The sequence below is a fragment of the Biomphalaria glabrata genome, chromosome 10 (assembly GCF_947242115.1).
Source record: "Biomphalaria glabrata chromosome 10, xgBioGlab47.1, whole genome shotgun sequence".
Taxonomy (NCBI): Eukaryota; Metazoa; Mollusca; class Gastropoda; family Planorbidae; genus Biomphalaria; species Biomphalaria glabrata.
In genome coordinates, this window is record NC_074720.1 from 6,010,968 (window position 1) to 6,029,606 (window position 18,639).

The following is an 18,639-nucleotide window of genomic DNA, read 5'->3' on the forward strand; positions in this document are numbered from 1 at the left end:
TAGAGCCAGACTAGTAGACATAGAGCCAGACAAGTAGACATAGAGCCAGACTAGTAGACATAGAGCCAGACAAGTAGACATAGAGCCAGGCTAGTAGACATAGAGCCAAGCTAGTAGACATATAGAGCCAGGCTAGTAGACATAGAGCCAGGCTAGTAGACATAGAGCCAGACTAGTAGACATAGAGCCAGGCTAGTAGACATAGAGCAAGGCTAGTAGATATAGAGCCAAGCTAGTAGACATATAGAGCCAGGCTAGTAGACATAGAGCCAGGCTAGTAGACATAGAGCCAGACTCTTAGACATAGAGCCAAGCTAGTAGACATAGAGCCAGACTAGTAGACATAGAGCCAGACAAGTAGACATAGAGCCAGACAAGTAGACATAGAGCCAGGCTAGTAGACATAGAGCCAGACTAGTGGACATAGAGCCAGACAAGTAGACATAGAACAAGGCTAGTAGACATAGAGCCAGGCTAGTAGACATAGAGCCAAGCTAGTAGACATAGAGCCAGGTTAGTAGACATAGAGCCAGGCTAGTAGACATAGAGCCAGGTTAGTAGACATAGAGCCAAGCTAGTAGACATATAGAGCCAGGCTAGTAGACATAGAGCCAGGCTAGTAGACATAGAGCCAGGCTAGTAGACATATAGCCAGTCTAGTAGACATAGAGCCAGACAAGTAGACATAGAGCCAGACAAGTATACATAGAGCCAGGCTAGTAGACATAGAGCCAGACTAGTGGACATAGAGCCAGACAAGTAGACATAGAACAAGGCTAGTAGACATAGAGCCAGGCTAGTAGACATAGAGCCAAGCTAGTAGACATAGAGCCAGGTTAGTAGACATAGAGCCAGGCTAGCAGACATAGAGCCAGGCTAGTAGACATAGAGCCAGGTTAGTAGACATAGAGCCAAGCTAGTAGACATATAGAGCCAGGCTAGTAGACATAGAGCCAGGCTAGTAGACATAGAGCCAGGCTAGTAGACATATAGCCAGTCTAGTAGACATAGAGCCAGGCTAGTAGACATAGAGCCAGGCTAGTAGACATAGAGACAGGCTAGTAGACATATAGAGCCAAACTAGTAGACATAGAGCCAGACTAGTAGACATAGAGCCAGGCTAGTAGACATAGAGCCAGGCTAGTAGACATAGAGACAGGCTAGTAGACATATAGAGCCAAGCTAGTAGACATAGAGCCAGACTAGTAGACATAGAGCCAGGCTAGTAGACATATAGAGCCAGACTAGTAGACATAGAGCCAGGCTACTAGACATAGAGCCAGGCTAGTAGACATAGAGCCAAGCTAGTAGACATATAGAGCCAAGCTAGTAGACATAGAGCCAGACTAGTAGACATAGAGCCAGGCTACTAGACATAGAGCCAGGCTAGTAGACATAGAGCCAAGCTAGTAGACATAGAGCCAGGCTAGTAGACATTCCAGCATCCCCGGGGGATCCCCCACGTACCCCGCCCCCATTGTACGCCTCTGTTTGTCTGAGCAGGGTCAGCAATATAGAACGACATTGATATCACCTGCATTCACTATCACCAGTCGTGTCACCAGACTTTCAAAGCATAATAAACTTATAAATCTAGAATCGAGATAAAAATAGCTATCACACAAAAATTATTATTTAAGAAATAGTTTTTTTAAACACCTCAAAATTATTACGCAATTTTGTTAATTACAACAACAAAAGGGACTAGATCGTAAGCCATATATCAAACATGCTCAAACTTGTTGTAGCTGTTACATCATCAAGTCTTGACTCAATGAAAACTAATTTCTAAAACTGGTGTATGATGGAAAGCCGTCGGGAAAAACTCGCACTGACATGCTAATTAGGAGCGCGAAAGAATGCCCCGGCTTGAACTAGTTTGGTTTGACGAGATGCTCATGTTTATTTCCTGTCGTCTGATTGGCGTCTATTTATAGCCCCGAAACTTCCCAACCTCATGTGAGCCGAGACAGAGCGAATTCATTCTGAGTTGGACAATCGTACACTAAGGGAACAATTTCTCAATGAGATCAAGTGGGACACGTAATAGGTCTACATCTAGATCTAGATCCAGATATACTATATATTAAATCTAGATCTAAGAGTTTCAGCGTGAAGGATTTACTAAAAACTTTTCTATTAACGGAATATTATTGTTTCATTCGCTAGAAATCATTGGAAACAGACAGATCTTATTATTTTTCACAATAGTAAGTTGCATAGTATATTTTTCATCTAGATTTAAATACAAAAGTAGGCCTATTATTCTTGTAAATAAAGGCGTGCTATAAAAGGATTCTGGCTTCACTCATGCATGCTTTGTTTTGAGTAATAGCTCTATTCTATCCGAGAGATCAGATATAGGCATATAGATCTAATTGTTTTTTATTAGCGTGCGATTAACACATTTCTTGAATGAAGTTCTGTTTTATGAATGGGAACTTTCTCTGTCTTGATAGATCTAGATCTCGAAGCACACCCACTGCAAACCTTTTAAATGTGCAGCCAGTCGTGATAAGTACTAGGCCTAGATATTTTTGCCTTGGCGCAAATGAAGTCACTAGTGTTAGTAAATGTTAGTGCCACAGTGAGCTAAGTAATGATATAACCTCATCTACCTCCCACCACGTTATCTTGGAGGAGGCAAACAAATAAAATAAATCGAACCTAAAGTAGTGCCCCATTTAGTGATGGGATATTAGCGAGAGGATATTACGCTGCAGTGTTTAGTTCGTAGCTTGATGTAATATACACATCTTTCTACCTAGATATCTTTTTTTTTTCTCTCTCTCTTTCTCTCTTTCTCTCTCTCTCTCTCTCTCTCACTTTCTGTCTAGCTTTATGTAATATGGAAATCCTTTGACCTAGATATCTTTTCTCCCTCTTTCTCTCCATCCCCCTTCTCTCCTTCTCTCCCCCTTTCTCCCTCTTTCTCTCTCAATCTCTCTCTCTCTTTCTCTTTCCCTTCCTTTCTAATAATTTCTCTCACACTAGCAAAAAAAAAAAAAACTTGTCTTAAAATGGCAGACGATTTATTTTTAAGTAGAACAATTTGGTGGCCTCTTCTTTAAAACAGAGCACGGAGATCGTTGAATTCCTCGCTATTTTCAGTAATCGTCGTTGACAGAGTCCACGTCTTAAAGCGGCACCTTCGACAGTTGAGGTCACGCTTAAAGCCAATGTAGTGCAATGGCCGAACCTGGAATATGACTTTGATAAAAATGTATTTTTCTTATGAAAAAAAAAAAAAAAAGAAAAAAAAAAAAAAGCAATGGCCGAACCTACACAAGGTGGTCCGCAGCAAGCTTCTACAACCCAGAGCAGGATAAGCCTTAGGCATTTCCAATTCCGTTTACTTTTTGCGCGGTTCACGTTAAGTCTTCAATTGAAGATACCCCCCCCCCTCCGCTCATAATAAAACGAATATCGTGTTTGTGTTATTTATGCTGGGTGCACCCAAATCGTTGGCGCCCCATTGACCCAATTGTTCTTGGCTGTATGGATACGTAGGCGCCTCTTAGGATAACAAATCCAATGCGTATAGCAGTGCAACCAATCGCCATTCATTTATATCATTGTATCATTGTATCCAGCCCTCCATTCATAGTTGTTGTACTATCTGTATGTAAATTAATGCGTACAAATATCTTGTCTTTTGCAGAAACCAGCGCGGGAGAATATGCCTTTCATTATGGTTTTGTTAAAGCGACGTCTGCACATTCTGCCCATTATTACATTCATTGTAATCGTGGCTGGTTTCTTTACATCGTAAGTACTTGTAATGTATGTATATTAGAGATGTTCGTCTTAAGTGCGTTTATATGACTGCTGGATTGTGTGTACGTGTTTGTCCAAATGTATGCGTGTGTGTATATGTTTATCGAATGATCTTTATGTACTTTTCGATTTCTTGAATTGTGTATGTGTGTGTGTATGTGTATACTCGAGGTGATTAAAATGAGGCTTGGTGGTTGATGAATAAAACGCTTGGCTCCGAATAGTACGGCCTCAAGTCCGACTGTCTGCAGATACTGATTTTGGGAATATCTATTATCCCCCCCCCACCACCTTTTCAGTATAGACCCGGCTTAAATGGATATATTATGTTTGATTGAAAATAAGACAGTTGGTCATTGTGCTGGCCACATTGTGCCTTATTTCGTTGTTACAAACAATAACAAAATATTTTTTATAGCGTTTGCTCCGTAGATCAAGATCAAGATTTCTGTGTGTAGTCATTCCATAAACCAATAAATGTGTTCGTTTGTGTCTGCTTTCTTTTGTGAAATGTTGTATGGACTCCATGTAATCATAACACATTTCCCATTATGATATATAAATAAAATATTATTAAACTCCGACATTTTGGTCTGCCCTTTAAACTGCTGGACCTAACAATGGAATTTACAATAATTTAGTTTGACCATCTTTGAAAGTTCTGGAAAAGCCTTTTTAACTAATAGTCAAAAGTCACAAAATAGCTTTAAGTTGTACTTTATAACAGTTATTGTTAGTATCAAAATTTATGATGGAAGATAAAAATTCTTCTAAACTGAGATCCTCTATAAGAGAACTAAATCTTTTTTGTTTAAAGCTGTCATTAACTCATCCTGTTTGTCTGTCTGGGGTGATTCTTTTACACGCTTATTTCTCCCACTTTTCACCCTCGGATCAAGTTAAAACTTGCCACATTTATTCATTGTCGATGACACCACATGAATCAATAAAAAAATTAACTAATCAGTTAATTAATTAGTGGTACTTTATATATACAGTAATTGCGCGGTTCTTTCCTTCATATAGACTGTTTTTAAAAAATATTTTTTTTCTTTATTGGCCTATACTTTTATTATGTAACACGGACGTACAATCAATATCAATATTCTTTGTTCTTTCTCTCTCGACAGTTACGGTATAGCAGTCTACCACGGCCATGCTGAGGCGGACTTTCCGTACATTAGGTAGGTATCCATTCTGTAGTTCCAATTATTGTAAGTTATCAGTGTCACTCACTTGACCGTTTGTGCGGCCTTTGACCTCCATGCACACTTCTGTCGAATCAAAAATTTACTCTCATTTTAAATGCAAACTGAAATTTACAGGGCCGGATTTAAGTATTATATATTTTTTTCGAAATTTTTCAAAGCCTAATATTCTACTTATTAACAATAATAATTATATCTAAAAAGCATGTCGTATCTTATGTGTGTGTTTTCACATTTAAAGTTAATATAATTTTTTCGTCTTCTTTTAAAAATGTATATACAAATTTTGGTAACTAATAAATACATAAAATGTGTTTGTGGAGAGTAAAGCCCTGGGAAGACGTACATCCGGAACTACATTGATATTATACGAACATGCTACATTCTTAACTAAGACAATGCTGCAAACTGTAAGATTAAAAAAAAATGTTCGGTAAAATGCGATGAAAATATTTCAAAAAAAACAAAACAAAAAACAACGTAAAATTTTCTGACCCGTCGAAATTTAGAAACGAAAAAAAAATCCCAACCTGCCCTCCTTTAAATTCGGCCCTGGAAATGCACATAATCATCACACTCAAACAATCACTCCAACTGACATGGACATAAACACACGACACAAACACGTGACACAAATACATGACACAAACACGTGACACAAATACATGACACAAACACATTGACACAAAACTCCCATCAACCATCTGGTGCCACGTCACCTTTCATTTTAACGTTACAGTACCTGTTTCTACAGCTACACAGCCATATACGCCCCTGAGCGCTGCATTTTTAGCTTGATCATCAACCTGGGCGCCTTCTTGTGTAAGTTGACCTTTTTTTGTCTTTTGTCTTTTCTTTTTCTTCTTTATTGCCTACTCCATTAAACTTCGTTATTTCCGAAAATACATTATATTTTAAGTAGTTATATTAAAAGAGGTTATATTTAAAGAGGTTATATTTAAAAAGGTTATATTTAAAAAGGTTATATTTAAAAAGGTTATATTTAAAGAGGTTATATTTAAAGAGGCTATATTTAAAGAGATAATATTTAAAAAGGTTATATTTGGAGTTATTACCAAAATTGCTTTATATCGAGTAATGTCACATTCGAAGATGTTATTTCTAGAGATGAATGTAAATGGTTCGGGTAAGGTGTACATGTACGCCAAAAAGATCATTTGTTAATCAGAATTGACTCTTCACCTATCCCTTAGTCTGTTGGACCGTTGGGACGCCACGCGGAGATTTGTCGACCGTCTTTCCCCATTCCTCTCTTGTCTTTTTGCCTTGGATTACACCTCTTTCAGTGGCAGGCCCGTCCATTTTTTCTTCTTCCCATCGCTTTCTATGTCAGCCTCTTTTTCTTTTTCCTGGGCATAGGCCACTAACCAGCTTCCACCAGGCGTCTTGGTTCGGGGCCAGTCTCTCCGTCAACGTACTTCCCATCTGCTTGACATCTGCTTGACGACTGCTTGACATCTGCTTGACATCTGCTTGACAGTTGCTTGTCATCTGCTTGACAACTGCTTGTCATCTGCTTGAAAACTGCTTGACATCTGCTTGACAACTGCTTGACATCTTCTTGACAACTGCTTGACATCTGCTTGACAACTGCTTGACATCTGCTTGACAATGGCTTCCAAATTTCGTTACCGCGTATTTCTGGGTTGACTCTTCTTCCTCTTTGGGGTCCCAGCAAAAAGATGCTTCCGTTGAAATCGAGGCTTTGCGTCTTCTATGGGCAAAAGATTCAAGAGACAGTACGCTACGGGCCGGATATGGCCCGCGGGTCCAGTTTGGGCATTGGTGCCTTATGTTCATTGTAGCTAAATTACTTTTAGATATATTCGATTGTTATAATTTAAAAACAATTGATTTGTCAAATTGAACATATTTTTTGTATCCAGCATCATGGGCCCTATTGATGCTTTACTTACACTCTCATTTCTCATTTGACAGTGGCGGCTAACATTTACATCAAATACCTGGAGATGAAAGTTGCATACAGACGCATCAACACCGTCTCCAGAGATCGAATTCTGAATAAGATTGCTCTGATTACAGGCTTCATCTCTGCATTTGGACTGTCCATGGTGGCCAACTTTCAGGTGAGTTCATTCTGCGGTGTGTGCGTGTGTGTGTGTGTGTGCACGTGCGTGTGTGTGTGTGTGCGCGGTCAGTCAGTGATGCTAAAACGAGGAAAGCTTTGTTGAGAGTTAACATGTTTATTGCTCGATTTTAAAACGATGTGTTCTCGTATCTGATTGTGCTAAGCAGAAACATTTCTTATTCCATACGATGGGATGAACTCATGCAAGTGCTCCTCCACCATAGCGCCTTTTAAGTAGATCATGAAACGGGTAGCCCGAATCAGCCAGGAAAACCAATGACTTAGCCAAATTTGTCTTAATATTAAAATGCCCGAATTGATTAACGCACAGATACAGATAGGCTACGCGTAGGAAGTAATAATCCCCCGATGGAACAATGGAACGTCTGTAATTGATAAGATAAGATAAGACCACACATTCACTGTTAACGTCAGTTGATTATAATGATCTGCTAGTCCGCAAAAAAACATGGATACTTTTATTTCTTTTTGCAACCAACTTCCCTCTCTCTTTCTCTCTCTCTCTTTCTTTCTCTCTCTCTCTCTTTTCTCTTTCTCTTTCCATTTCTCTCACTTTCTCTCTCTCTTTCTCATTCTTTTTTTTTCTTTCTGTCTTTCTAGATATATCTATTTTTCTCACAATCTGTATTGAATTGAAGTGGAAATCTATTGGAGAAGGGGCGGAGCGGGGGTACTGCTGTGCGGGCACAACATTCCGACTTAAGTTAATGGCCAGTGATTCATCACATTTCTATGAGATAAACTATACTCGTTAGGACTGAGGGAGGCCAACAATGAAACCATATATCTTCAAAACTAATTAACATTCAGTAAATACTCAGGGGGAGGCGCGGTGGCTGAGTGGTAAAGCGCTTGGCTTCCAAACCGGGGGTCCCGAGTTCGAATCCTGGTGAAGACTGGGATTTTTAATTTCGGGATCTTTGGGCGCCTTTGAGTCCACCCAGATCTAATGAGTACCTGACATTAGTTTGGGAAAAGTAAAGACGGTTGGTCGTTGTGCTGGCCACATGACACCCTCGGTAACCGTAGGCCACAGTCCTTTACATCATCTGCCCTATAGACCACAAGGTCTGAAAGGGGAGCTTTACTTTTTTTTTCTTTAATTTTTTTATGGGCACAAAAAACACATACTAATAATTATCTTAAGCCAATTTGTTGAATTTTTAACAAATTTATTCTTTATTCAATGAACCAACAGACTGTCGACGCTCGTGTAGGGCATTACATCGGTGCCGGCCTGACCTTTATTGGAGGCATCATTTACTGCTGGATGCAGACAGCGCTGTCCATTCGCTACAGGAGATGGTCTTGCATTGCTGTCGGACAGCTGGTTATGTCCTTAGTGCTCTCCTGCTCGCTGGTGATATGTATCCTTTACAATGACGATTGGGTGCTGTTACGTTTAAAATAGCTTAAAATAACCCACAATGGTATCTAGTGGTTTGTTAGTGTTTTATGAGCTGAGCGAAACACTAGGTGTGACTTAGTCAAAAAGTGTTAAGGGAGAGGAGTCAGTGGAATTGCTATTGGGGGGGGGGGGAGGAATTTTAAAATCCCCCTGTGCCCCCAAATGAATTTTCGATTTTTTTTATATTAAATATTAAGCCATTATCTCATGTCATGATATCGAATGTCAAAATGCAGGGACCCATAAAGAGGTCAAGTCCCATGGGCTCCCAAAGGATAACAAATTCCCAGCTACGCCACTGGGAGGAGAGCTATTTGATGGAATAGCGTTTTTTTTCCTTATTTCCTCCAAGAGATGAAATGTCCGTATTCACCCCTCCCCTACTTTACGTAATAAGCTTATCTTTTTTTTTTTGTTGGTTTGTTTTCTTTAGTAACTAGATCTATTTCCTCCTGTACACTTATGTACTTTGTTTTTCGACCTATCCATTGAACTACAAGTTTGACCAGAACTACAAATCAACGTGTGACCAATTGGTTTTTATAATCCAGGGGAGACAACCGAGTTTATCTTTTTTAATTCTTAATAGTACTACCTTTTAAAATTATCTTTCTTTATTGACTATAATTACTTTTTTAGCGGCCCCCGAAAGGGGAAAAGACGCTATTAGTTTTGTGCGAAATGTCTGTCCGTCCGTCCCGTTTAGATCTCGTAAACTAGAAGAGATATTGAAAATCCGACTTCACAATATTTTAGACCATTCAAAGTTCTGATGCAACGGCTACTTTTTTATTTCCTGAAAGCGAAAATTATAATTTTTAAAATTAATTATGCAAGCAGTTTTTTACAAGAAAAAGCTAATTAGTATGCATTATATGTTAGACCTAATTTAAGACGAATAGTAATCTTATAAACATCATTTTCATGATAATTATCTCTGTATGGTGAGGTTGTACTTTTTTTTTTTTTTTAAAGGAATGAGATTGAGCCTATTCAAAACAATTAACTTATTTAGTTGTTCGAACCGAGGGTCCCGGGTTCGAATCCTGGTGAAGACTGGGATTTTCAACTTCTGAGTCTACCCAGCTCTAATGGGTACCTGACATTAATTGAGGAAAAGCAAAGGCGGTTGGTCGTTGTGCTGGCTACATGACACCCTCGTTAACCGTAGGCCACAAAAACAGATGAACTTTACATCATCTGCCCTATAGACCACAAACTAGTTAGGCCAGGTTCACATCTAACTTTACATTCACTTTCACGTATCCTTTGATCTGCGGGACGGTTGGGGCACTACACAAGATCTGTTAACCTTCTTTCTCAATTCTTATCTCTCATTTGTCTTTAATATAATTTCATTCGGATTTTCTTTCTGAAAATATTGAAGCCTACCTGGGTGGACCACTGGCCGTGCGGTTTGCGCGCTGGACTGTCGTTTGGATTTATAGACGATCGAAGGTTCAAACCCTGCCTGCTCCCATCCCCTGTCGTCCTGCGGGAGGTTTGGACTAGGAAGTAAACTATCTTCAACTCTGAAGGATTATCCGAATTATGGAAAACATTTTACTTCGGGGGCCGATTTTGAGTTTGTGTTTCCACACAAACTGTCTTTTGTAACCTTGTTTTTTTTTATTTCTGTACCCCACACTAAATACAATGAATAAAGGAGCTAATAAAATGGATATGATAAGATGTCATTTATCAGATTACTATTTCCCCTTAACTGTTGCATCAGTCTCAGTGAGCAAGGCTATTTACAAAATACAAGAAGCTCAAGGAGTTGGAACAAAAACAGTAAGTATAAGAGAATATTATTATTATATTATTATAGCTTTCATATAGCGCTACTTTCATGCTTATAGTATGCTCAGAGCGCTTTTGGTCCAATCTCATTTGTGGATATCTAAGAAAATAATTTTGATCTAGCTCTAGAAGTATCCACTAAATAGATTGTAAGCTCAAGAACTCATAGGCCTTCTTTTTTTTTTTTTTAATCTCTTTACATTTCCTCGCATCAGCTCGCAAATTTTGTGTAAGTAGTGGACACGACCTGGATCGGTGGGCATAGATCTCGAAAACATATTATTCTAACGATTTTCCTAGAAACTAGATAGTTTATGTAAATCTATATCTTTAGAGAAAAAAAATTACTCGCTAAAACACATTGGCAACTCTGGTTCGACTGTTATAATTTTTCAAAATGTTTCAGAATTAAATTTGTTCTATTTTTAACACATCATCTAGGAACAAATTATGCAGAAATCTGAAGTTAAACTGGTAGAATTAATTTGTGGCAGTATAGGAATGTATATAAATAATTATAAATTTTTTCAATACACAATATCAATATTATGTCTCTAACTAGATCCAGTTTTCTAGTTTACAACACTGTCTTTTAATGTTTCCAAGTCTGGATGTATCATATTACCAAACAGGAATCTTCTATCTTCTGAGCAAATAGGGCCAAACAAGTTTTTTGTAAGGGGAGGGGGAATTATGGAGATAATGGATTTTTGTTTATATTATTGTTATTTGGGAGTGAAGTAATCACTAATACAAAAAGCCTTATCAATATCATTGTTGTTGATTTTGTACCTTTTATTACTTTTTTCTTTTTCTTCTTAACACCCCCCCCCTTTTCTCTCTGTTTCATATTTTCTGTCTCATTTCTGTGTTGTCAATGTCTTTTTATTCTGTATGTTTTGTTCACACATTTATGTTGAGTACACAGTCAGCTGATTATGTCTTCTAACCATGTGTTTAAATGTATCACAGGATAAGCTGCGTGTTGTCTATCTGATCTCCACAATCTCAGAGTGGGTCACTGCCGTATCCCTGGTGTCATTTGTGCTGACATTTTTCAAAGACTTCAGAGGTTTGAGCCTACACCTTCCGAAGATAGAGTTCACAGACTACCAGAAAATAGCCAAGGTAAGTCAAGTCAATAGGATTTAATATAAAATATATATATCAGTTTTATGAAAAAGTTACTTTTTTTTTTCCCTTTTGCTTCATGCTCACATTCCTGTGTCCAAACTAGATATCAATGCCCAAATTAAAAAACTATAATTCTTTAACTCAAGCCAAACTAAGTTAGCAATGTTTAGGTTTTGCTTAATATGACCAATCCTTAAAATACACTAAAATGGTAATAGACACCAAGGTGAAAAGTACCAATGCTTGGCTTATAAATTAAGTTAAAAAATTTTATTTAATATAGCCTAAAACAAATTGTCAAAGCAATGCATGTTATCTTGTTAAAAGTATTTTAACTCTTTCTCTCCGTAATTATTTTTTCACGTTTGCCGGAATTCTTCATTTTGCTCATTACTATTTTACTACCCTGCTATCAGCTATGATTAAGCTTCAATTGCTTTGTTGTTTGTAATCTGAAAATGTTTTATTTGGTATAGAATTAAAGGGGAATGCATGCTCTTTTAATAAAACATAAAATAACGTTTATAAAATAAAACATTATTTTAATTTAATGAGTTCAAATTAACGATGGTATCGTCAATTAGAAGAGAAAGATTTGAGAAATACTTAAACATCAACATTGGCTGCGTTCTTATTTATGATTCAAAAAGTCTAAAACTCAATGTTGTGATAACTGATCATTATCTGTCCACTATCTAATCCAATTTCAAAATGGTTGCCTGCTTGTGCGGTATACCCACTGGACTGTCGTTTAGTCCTCTCAATCGTCCTGGGCTCATTCCCTGCCTGCTGCCAATTTCTGTTGTCCTGTAAAAAGTTTGGACTAGAAAGTAGATTATCTTCAACATCTTTAAATACTTGTATTAAATTTTAAATTATTTAAATATTAATAATAAGGCTTGTCTTCAAGTCCGAAGATTAATGAAGAATGCAGTTGTTCCCTTTGCTATGCTGTCCTTGTTGCAACATACGCATCCAGACCAGAAAGAAACATTGTCTTCCAGTTGTCAATTTATATTTTCAACGTCTACGTCTGTGGCAGTGGATTTTCTTTTGGTCTCAAATGTGTATTTCCCGGCCTTTGTAAATGATCTCTAGTTCTGTAGCCGCCTGCAGCCAGCTGCTCTCTTTTTGTCAGTTAAAGCTAGTTGGCATTTAAGCTGACCTTTGGCATTCTCCCCCACCATACAGGCATTGTGCCATGCACAGCATAGCTGTCGGACCATAAGAATTATTTAAATAAACGCTTTATAAATATTCAGGATATAAATAACATTTAATTCTGTGTGTCTCTCCCTCAGGACTATGTTGTAAGAGGCAATGGACAGGCAGTGGCTCCAGTCATGGTGTAAAGATGATGGTCAAGACTTTATGGTTGAAAACTCTGTGGTCTCACGAACCACATACAAACATGATCTGTGATATATTTCATTCATGACGTCTATAGTGTACGCACTAATCAAGTGTACACACTAATCAAGTGTACACACTAATCAAGTGTACACATAGCAACACACAGGTGACCTACTGTGCCAAGGGATCAGATTATTTTAACAGCTGTGACCCTTAACCTTTTAGAAATTTATCAGCCTGATATTCTGGCTTGATGACTGTTATTGACTTCAAGTTTACATCAATCAGAAGGAACCACATTTTCATTTGTACTTTATAAATTTCTTAAGTAGATATGCGAGGTTTGAAATAGGGTGCTATAAGAACTGCTGTTTCACAATTGTTAACTTGTATTTCTATAAGATATAACAATGAAACCTAGAAACACCCGTAGATCATAATCATCTTCTTTATTGAAGTAATGTTTGTATTATAAGAAATGGCATTATGACTTCTTTATTATTTTGAAAAAAAAAAAAGCATTACCTTTCTGTGCATTTAAAGTAATGTAAAAATTGTTTGTGTTTATTTAAATTATTCATTATGTTTGTTTGGTTTGTACCAAATTGCATTATTAGCCTACCACATGAAAACCATAAAACTACCACTTAGAACTATAAACCTTGTTCATTCATCATGACCACAAAAGTAACAAAGAGTCTGAAATTAGAAGTCCCTCTGCTTGCCAAGCAGGGTAACCCCTGAACTTTAAACATATTTAGGTTGTGATACCCTGGTCTAGACCATGTTCTGTACTGTAGCTGTAATCTAAAGCCTCTGAAACCACAACTGAAAAAAAAACAATTTAGCATACGATTAAATCCACCTGACAAGTAATGTCATTGTTTATTTTTGTTAGTCAAGATGTTAAACCACAGTTCATACAGAAAATTTAGCTTACAATTTGTGATTCCAACCTACCTGTTGATTAACACAATTTTCATTTGTACTGGAAACTATTAAGATTTTATTAAATTATGTAATTTATTGAAAAGACAGAGCTCTAATACTCAATCAGAACGTCACTTTTTGAGTTTTACTATTTCAAAATGTTCTGTAGCCAAATAGCCAAACCTAGCTCTCTGTACTAAGTGATGCCTTCACTTGTAGAGCTTCACTATTCCTAATTGTAGGCTACTTCTAGCTCAGCTTAGCTACATATACTAATGGAATCTTCACTTTAGGGACTTCATTATTTCAATAATAATTAACAATTGTATTTCAAATTCAGACCATCTTTTGTAAATTAAAAATTATTTTTTTTTTAAATTATTGATGACAATTGAGAAGAAATTTGAAATCATTTTTTCATGTGCATAATTAAATATGTATGAAATGAAATGTGTATATAATGAAATGTGTATGCTATAAAAAAGGTGTATATTATCGTATAAAAGTCATTGACAAAATACAGCCATTCACATGTAAATTTACATGTCTGCCTGCATACCATACTGTCGTTTGGGTGGTCTTGATGGTCCTGGGTTTATATCCTGCATGATGCTATCCCCTGTCATCCTGAAGGAGTTTCAGCCTAAGAAGTAGATTATCTTCAACTCTGTAGGAACATTCGAAACATGTAAAACAAACAAAGATTTTACAATAGGCAGATGAGAGATAGTGTTAGATTTAGCTGATGCTTCTTTGAAGCTGAATCTCTTCACAAGCTCTGTGGGCATTTCTCTCAGTATTTTGCACACAAAAACAAAGAACAGAAAGGGGGGGGGGCATAACTGGTGTCAGAAAATATTTATTAAGAATGTAGATAGCAGCAGAACGATTTTAGTTATTTGAGTTTGTGTAGAAAAACATTAGTTGAACCAGTGCTTGTTACATAATCTGTTTTATGACTGCTACTTCAGAAATAACCTGACTTCAGTGGGATATGAAATCATCAAATTTTCTAATTAGGGATTAATTGTGTTCAACAAAATACTCTTTTTATCATGTTGCCTTTAAAAATATTTGTATAAATACAATTTAAGCTTTATGTTTATAATCTGCAACTGATTGTTTTTCCAAGTTAAAACAGCTTTATTTAATAGAAGATAATTTGCTGATTTCAATATCAATATTCATGATGATTTGTATAATGCTGGTAAGCTTCAAACAGATCTGCTTATGTGTATATATATATATATATATATATATATTTGACTTGAACAATGATATTCATTGTTTATGATCAATCAGTCATTTAAATGTCTTTCTTGGTGACCTTAAACTTTTCAGTTTTAACCTTTTTTTTTTATTTAAGTACAATGACATTTATTTTTAGAAGATAACAATGATTCATATATAAAAAGATTACAATTTATTTTTATAGATGTTGTTGTTTGCAATATACTAGCTTGACATATTAATAAAGTAAGATGAGATGTTTTATAAGTTATTGGTTATTTACTCAATATCTTGAATATTTATACAGCAGTTAATCAGGGCCAGATTTAAGGGTGTGGAGGCAATGGTGCAGGATTTTTGTGGAGGTCCCTAAAGTATTTTGAAATACAAAAAAAAATCCACTTATTAATAATACTTCTATAAAAAAAAAGAATGGCATATCTTAAAAGAGAAATGTGTCGTAATTTTAATTAATCTTAATTTCCTTCTTTAAAAAAAATATTTCATATACATATTTTATTTTTAAAAAATGTTTATTTTTGAGTTTGTTGAGGGTAATTTAAAGCCTTGTGTTGAGGCACAGACATGAATGTGAGCATGCTACAAGCGGACAATTTTTAACCACGATAGTGATGCCAAACTGGATGGCTGCCTGGTCGTGCGGTTTGCACGCTGGACTGTCGTTCAGATTTATCGATGGTCCCGGGTTCAAACCCTGCCCGCTCCCATCCCCCGTCGTCCTGCTGGAGGTTTGGACTAGGAAGTAATTATCTTCAACTCTGAAGGAACATCCGAAACATGTAAAACATTTTACAAACATTTTTTTTTACAAACAAACATAATATTTTAACTATTTTAGGTAAAAAATGCAATTATTGTTACTTTGGAGGCTCTAACATGTGGAGCTCCCTCCCTTTGATCTGGCCCTGTAGTTAATGTATATTTTACATGTTTCTTAGTTATGTTTAGCTAAAAATAATATAAAAAGGAAAAAAAACATTATAATCTGAATTATTATTTATATGAAACACTGGTGATTATATTTCTTTTTGACTAAGTATATGTGTCTACAAAACAATACTGAACCATTTTGTATTGGTGTCTCTATTACTTATTATATGGATTTGTATTTTACACTTTAGAAATTGAACAGTTCTCTCTGAAAAAAGAACAATTGACTTAAAATTAGCCAACAATTCTCTTATGCTTTTTTATGAAACCTAATTAAAAAGCTTGCTTATGGATATCTATAAACAATTAGCACCAGATCACTGGCATACATGGAGTGAACAGATCACCAACATTTATAAATGATGTGAAATCTTGGTGACAAATAAATTTGCCAAATATATATTGATGATGTTCCGATATGTATGTATATAATTCAAGCCACAAAAAAATGTCTCAGTTATGATCTTAATGACGAATAAATCAGCTCATCTAGATCACTAATAAATCAGCCAGAAAAAGGCACTCAGATCAAATACATTTTAAAATTATTCCTGTCATAATGATGGTTATGTATTGAACTAAATTTATATATTTTAGTTATAGAAGCATGTCCTGACTATGTAAGTGTATGTCTGATGGCCATGTATGTATGAATTATCTCAATGTGTTCTATGTTCTTTGGTGCTAAGTCCATATTCTGTAGAATAATTATTACAATTTTTCAAAATATTCTTTAAAATATTTTCTATAAAAACATACAGGGCTTTAAAAACAAATCAAATAAATCTACATTATTTTCTACATTATGGAATTAATTGATGTGTTTATTTTTCCACACAGTTCTGTAACAAAGACGCATTACATTATGTGAAACTTGTTTTGTTTCTAAATATTTTTTTTTAAACATGAAAAACTTTTGAATTGCAAATTTGTTTCAATGTTTATAATTTCGCTGTATTGTTTTGTATGTTGTGAATTCATATTACAGTTTAACTTTTCAACAATATCAACAATCTAATTTTTTTTTCAGTTTTCAAGCTTTGTTTAAATTGCTTACTTTTTGACCGTTTTTATTGAGATTTTGTTACTTTTTCAAAATTCTTATTTTGATGGTGTTGTTTTATATATTTTTAAAATGTTTTATTCAAATAAAAAAAAAATGTCAACATGTTAAGAATTAGTTCTTCTACATTTATTTTCCTTGCCGTTTTATTGTTTCATTTTTCTTTGCCAGACTTTCTCCATGACTTTTTCCTTAATTTAAATTTCTCATTGACTTTCTTCTTGTCTCTTTCTCCTTGACTTTATATTTGATATTCTGTTTGACTTTTTCCTTGACTTTCTCCTTGACTTTCTCCTTGACTTTCTCTTTGACTTTCTCCTTGACTTTCTCCTTGATTTTCTCCTTGACTTTCTCTTTGACTTTCTCCTTGACTTTATATTTGATATTCTGTTTGACTTTTTCCTTGACTTTCTCCTTGACTTTCTCTTTGACTTTCTACTTGACTTTCTACTTGACTTTATATTTGATATTCTGTTTGACTTTCTCCTTGACTTTATCTTTGACTTTCTCCTTGACTTTCTCCTTGACTTTATCTTTGACTTTCTCCTTGACTTTCTCTTTGACTTTCTCCTTGACTTTATATTTTATATTTTGTTTGACTTTCTCCTTGACTTTCTCCTTGACTTTCTCTTTGACTTTCTCTTTGACTTTCTCCTTGACTTTCTCCTTGACTTTCTCTTTGACTTTCTCTTTGATATTCTCTTTGACTTTCTCCTTGACTTTCTCCTTGACTTTCTCTTTTACTTTCTCCTTGACTTTCTCCTTTACTTTCTCTTTGACTTTCTCTTTTACTTTCTCCTTGACTTTCTCCTTGACTTTCTCTTTGATATTCTGTTTGACTTTCTTCTTCACTTTCTTCTTGACTTTCTCTTTGACTTTCTCTTTGATGTTCTGTTTGACTTTCTGTTTGACTTTCTCTTTTACTTTCTCCTTGACTTTCTCCTTGACTTTCTCTTTGATATTCTGTTTGACTTTCTCCCTTACTTTCTCCTTGACTTTATCTTTGACTTTCTCCTTGACTTTCTCTTTGACTTTCTCCTTGACTTTATCTTTGACTTTCTCTTTGATATTCTCTTTGACTTTCTCCTTGACTTTATATTTGATATTCTATTTGACTTTCTCCTTGACTTTATCTTTGACTTTCTCTCTGACTTTCTCCTTGACTTTATCTTTGACTTTCTCCTTGACTTTCTCCTTGACTTTCTCTTTGACTTTCTCTTTGACTTTCTCCTTGACTTTCTCCTTGACTTTCTCTTTGATATTCTGTTTGACTTTCTTCTTCACTTTCTTCTTGACTTTCTCTTTGACTTTCTCTTTGATGTTCTGTTTGACTTTCTCTTTGACTTTCTCTTTTACTTTTTCCTTGACTTTCTCCTTGACTTTATCTTTGATATTCTGTTTGACTTTCTCTTTGACTAGGGACTTTGCTTTCTCTATATTGAAATTATTTCGTGCTACGGACAGAAGCGCTTTAAAAAATGTGATTGTTGCAGAGCTTAAAACTGTTCACATACCCTCCAAAAAAAAAATTAACTTATCTTTAAATTTGTGCACCAGATATACCAAAAAGCTAACTATGAAAATCTTGTATGAAAAACCGCAATTCTGGTAGTACTTTTTGCTTTTCAATAACATCCTCGGCAATAGCCAT

General features: G+C 35.7%; 2 protein-coding genes across 7 annotated transcripts in view; one reads left to right on the top strand and one right to left on the bottom strand.

Moving 5' to 3' along the window:
• LOC106054514 (DNA damage-regulated autophagy modulator protein 1-like) overlaps nucleotides 1-17,066 on the top strand; it is a 95,731-nt gene extending 78,665 nt beyond the window's left edge. For 3 of the 6 annotated variants that reach the window (XM_056044420.1, XM_056044419.1, XM_056044421.1), the window contains 8 exons: nucleotides 3,662-3,768; nucleotides 4,908-4,961; nucleotides 5,725-5,807; nucleotides 6,945-7,093; nucleotides 8,315-8,483; nucleotides 10,260-10,318; nucleotides 11,300-11,455; nucleotides 12,763-17,066. In XM_056044420.1, coding sequence (XP_055900395.1) covers nucleotides 3,662-3,768; nucleotides 4,908-4,961; nucleotides 5,725-5,807; nucleotides 6,945-7,093; nucleotides 8,315-8,483; nucleotides 10,260-10,318; nucleotides 11,300-11,455; nucleotides 12,763-12,813 — 828 coding nt within the window. In that variant the 3' untranslated portion in view covers nucleotides 12,814-17,066. The remainder of the gene's footprint in view (nucleotides 1-3,661; nucleotides 3,769-4,907; nucleotides 4,962-5,724; nucleotides 5,808-6,944; nucleotides 7,094-8,314; nucleotides 8,484-10,259; nucleotides 10,319-11,299; nucleotides 11,456-12,762) is intronic. The other 3 variants (XR_008780212.1, XM_056044422.1, XM_056044423.1) reach the window with 3 other exon arrangements.
• Nucleotides 17,067-17,435: 369 nt separating this feature from the next.
• LOC129928742 (uncharacterized protein PF3D7_1120000-like) lies at nucleotides 17,436-18,639 on the bottom strand. Its single transcript, XM_056044525.1, has 3 exons — nucleotides 18,564-18,639; nucleotides 18,141-18,457; nucleotides 17,436-18,074 (listed from the first exon to the last, which is right to left on the bottom strand). The coding sequence occupies exons 1-3, from the start codon at nucleotides 18,637-18,639 to the stop codon at nucleotides 17,436-17,438; spliced, it is 1,032 nt and encodes a 343-aa protein (XP_055900500.1).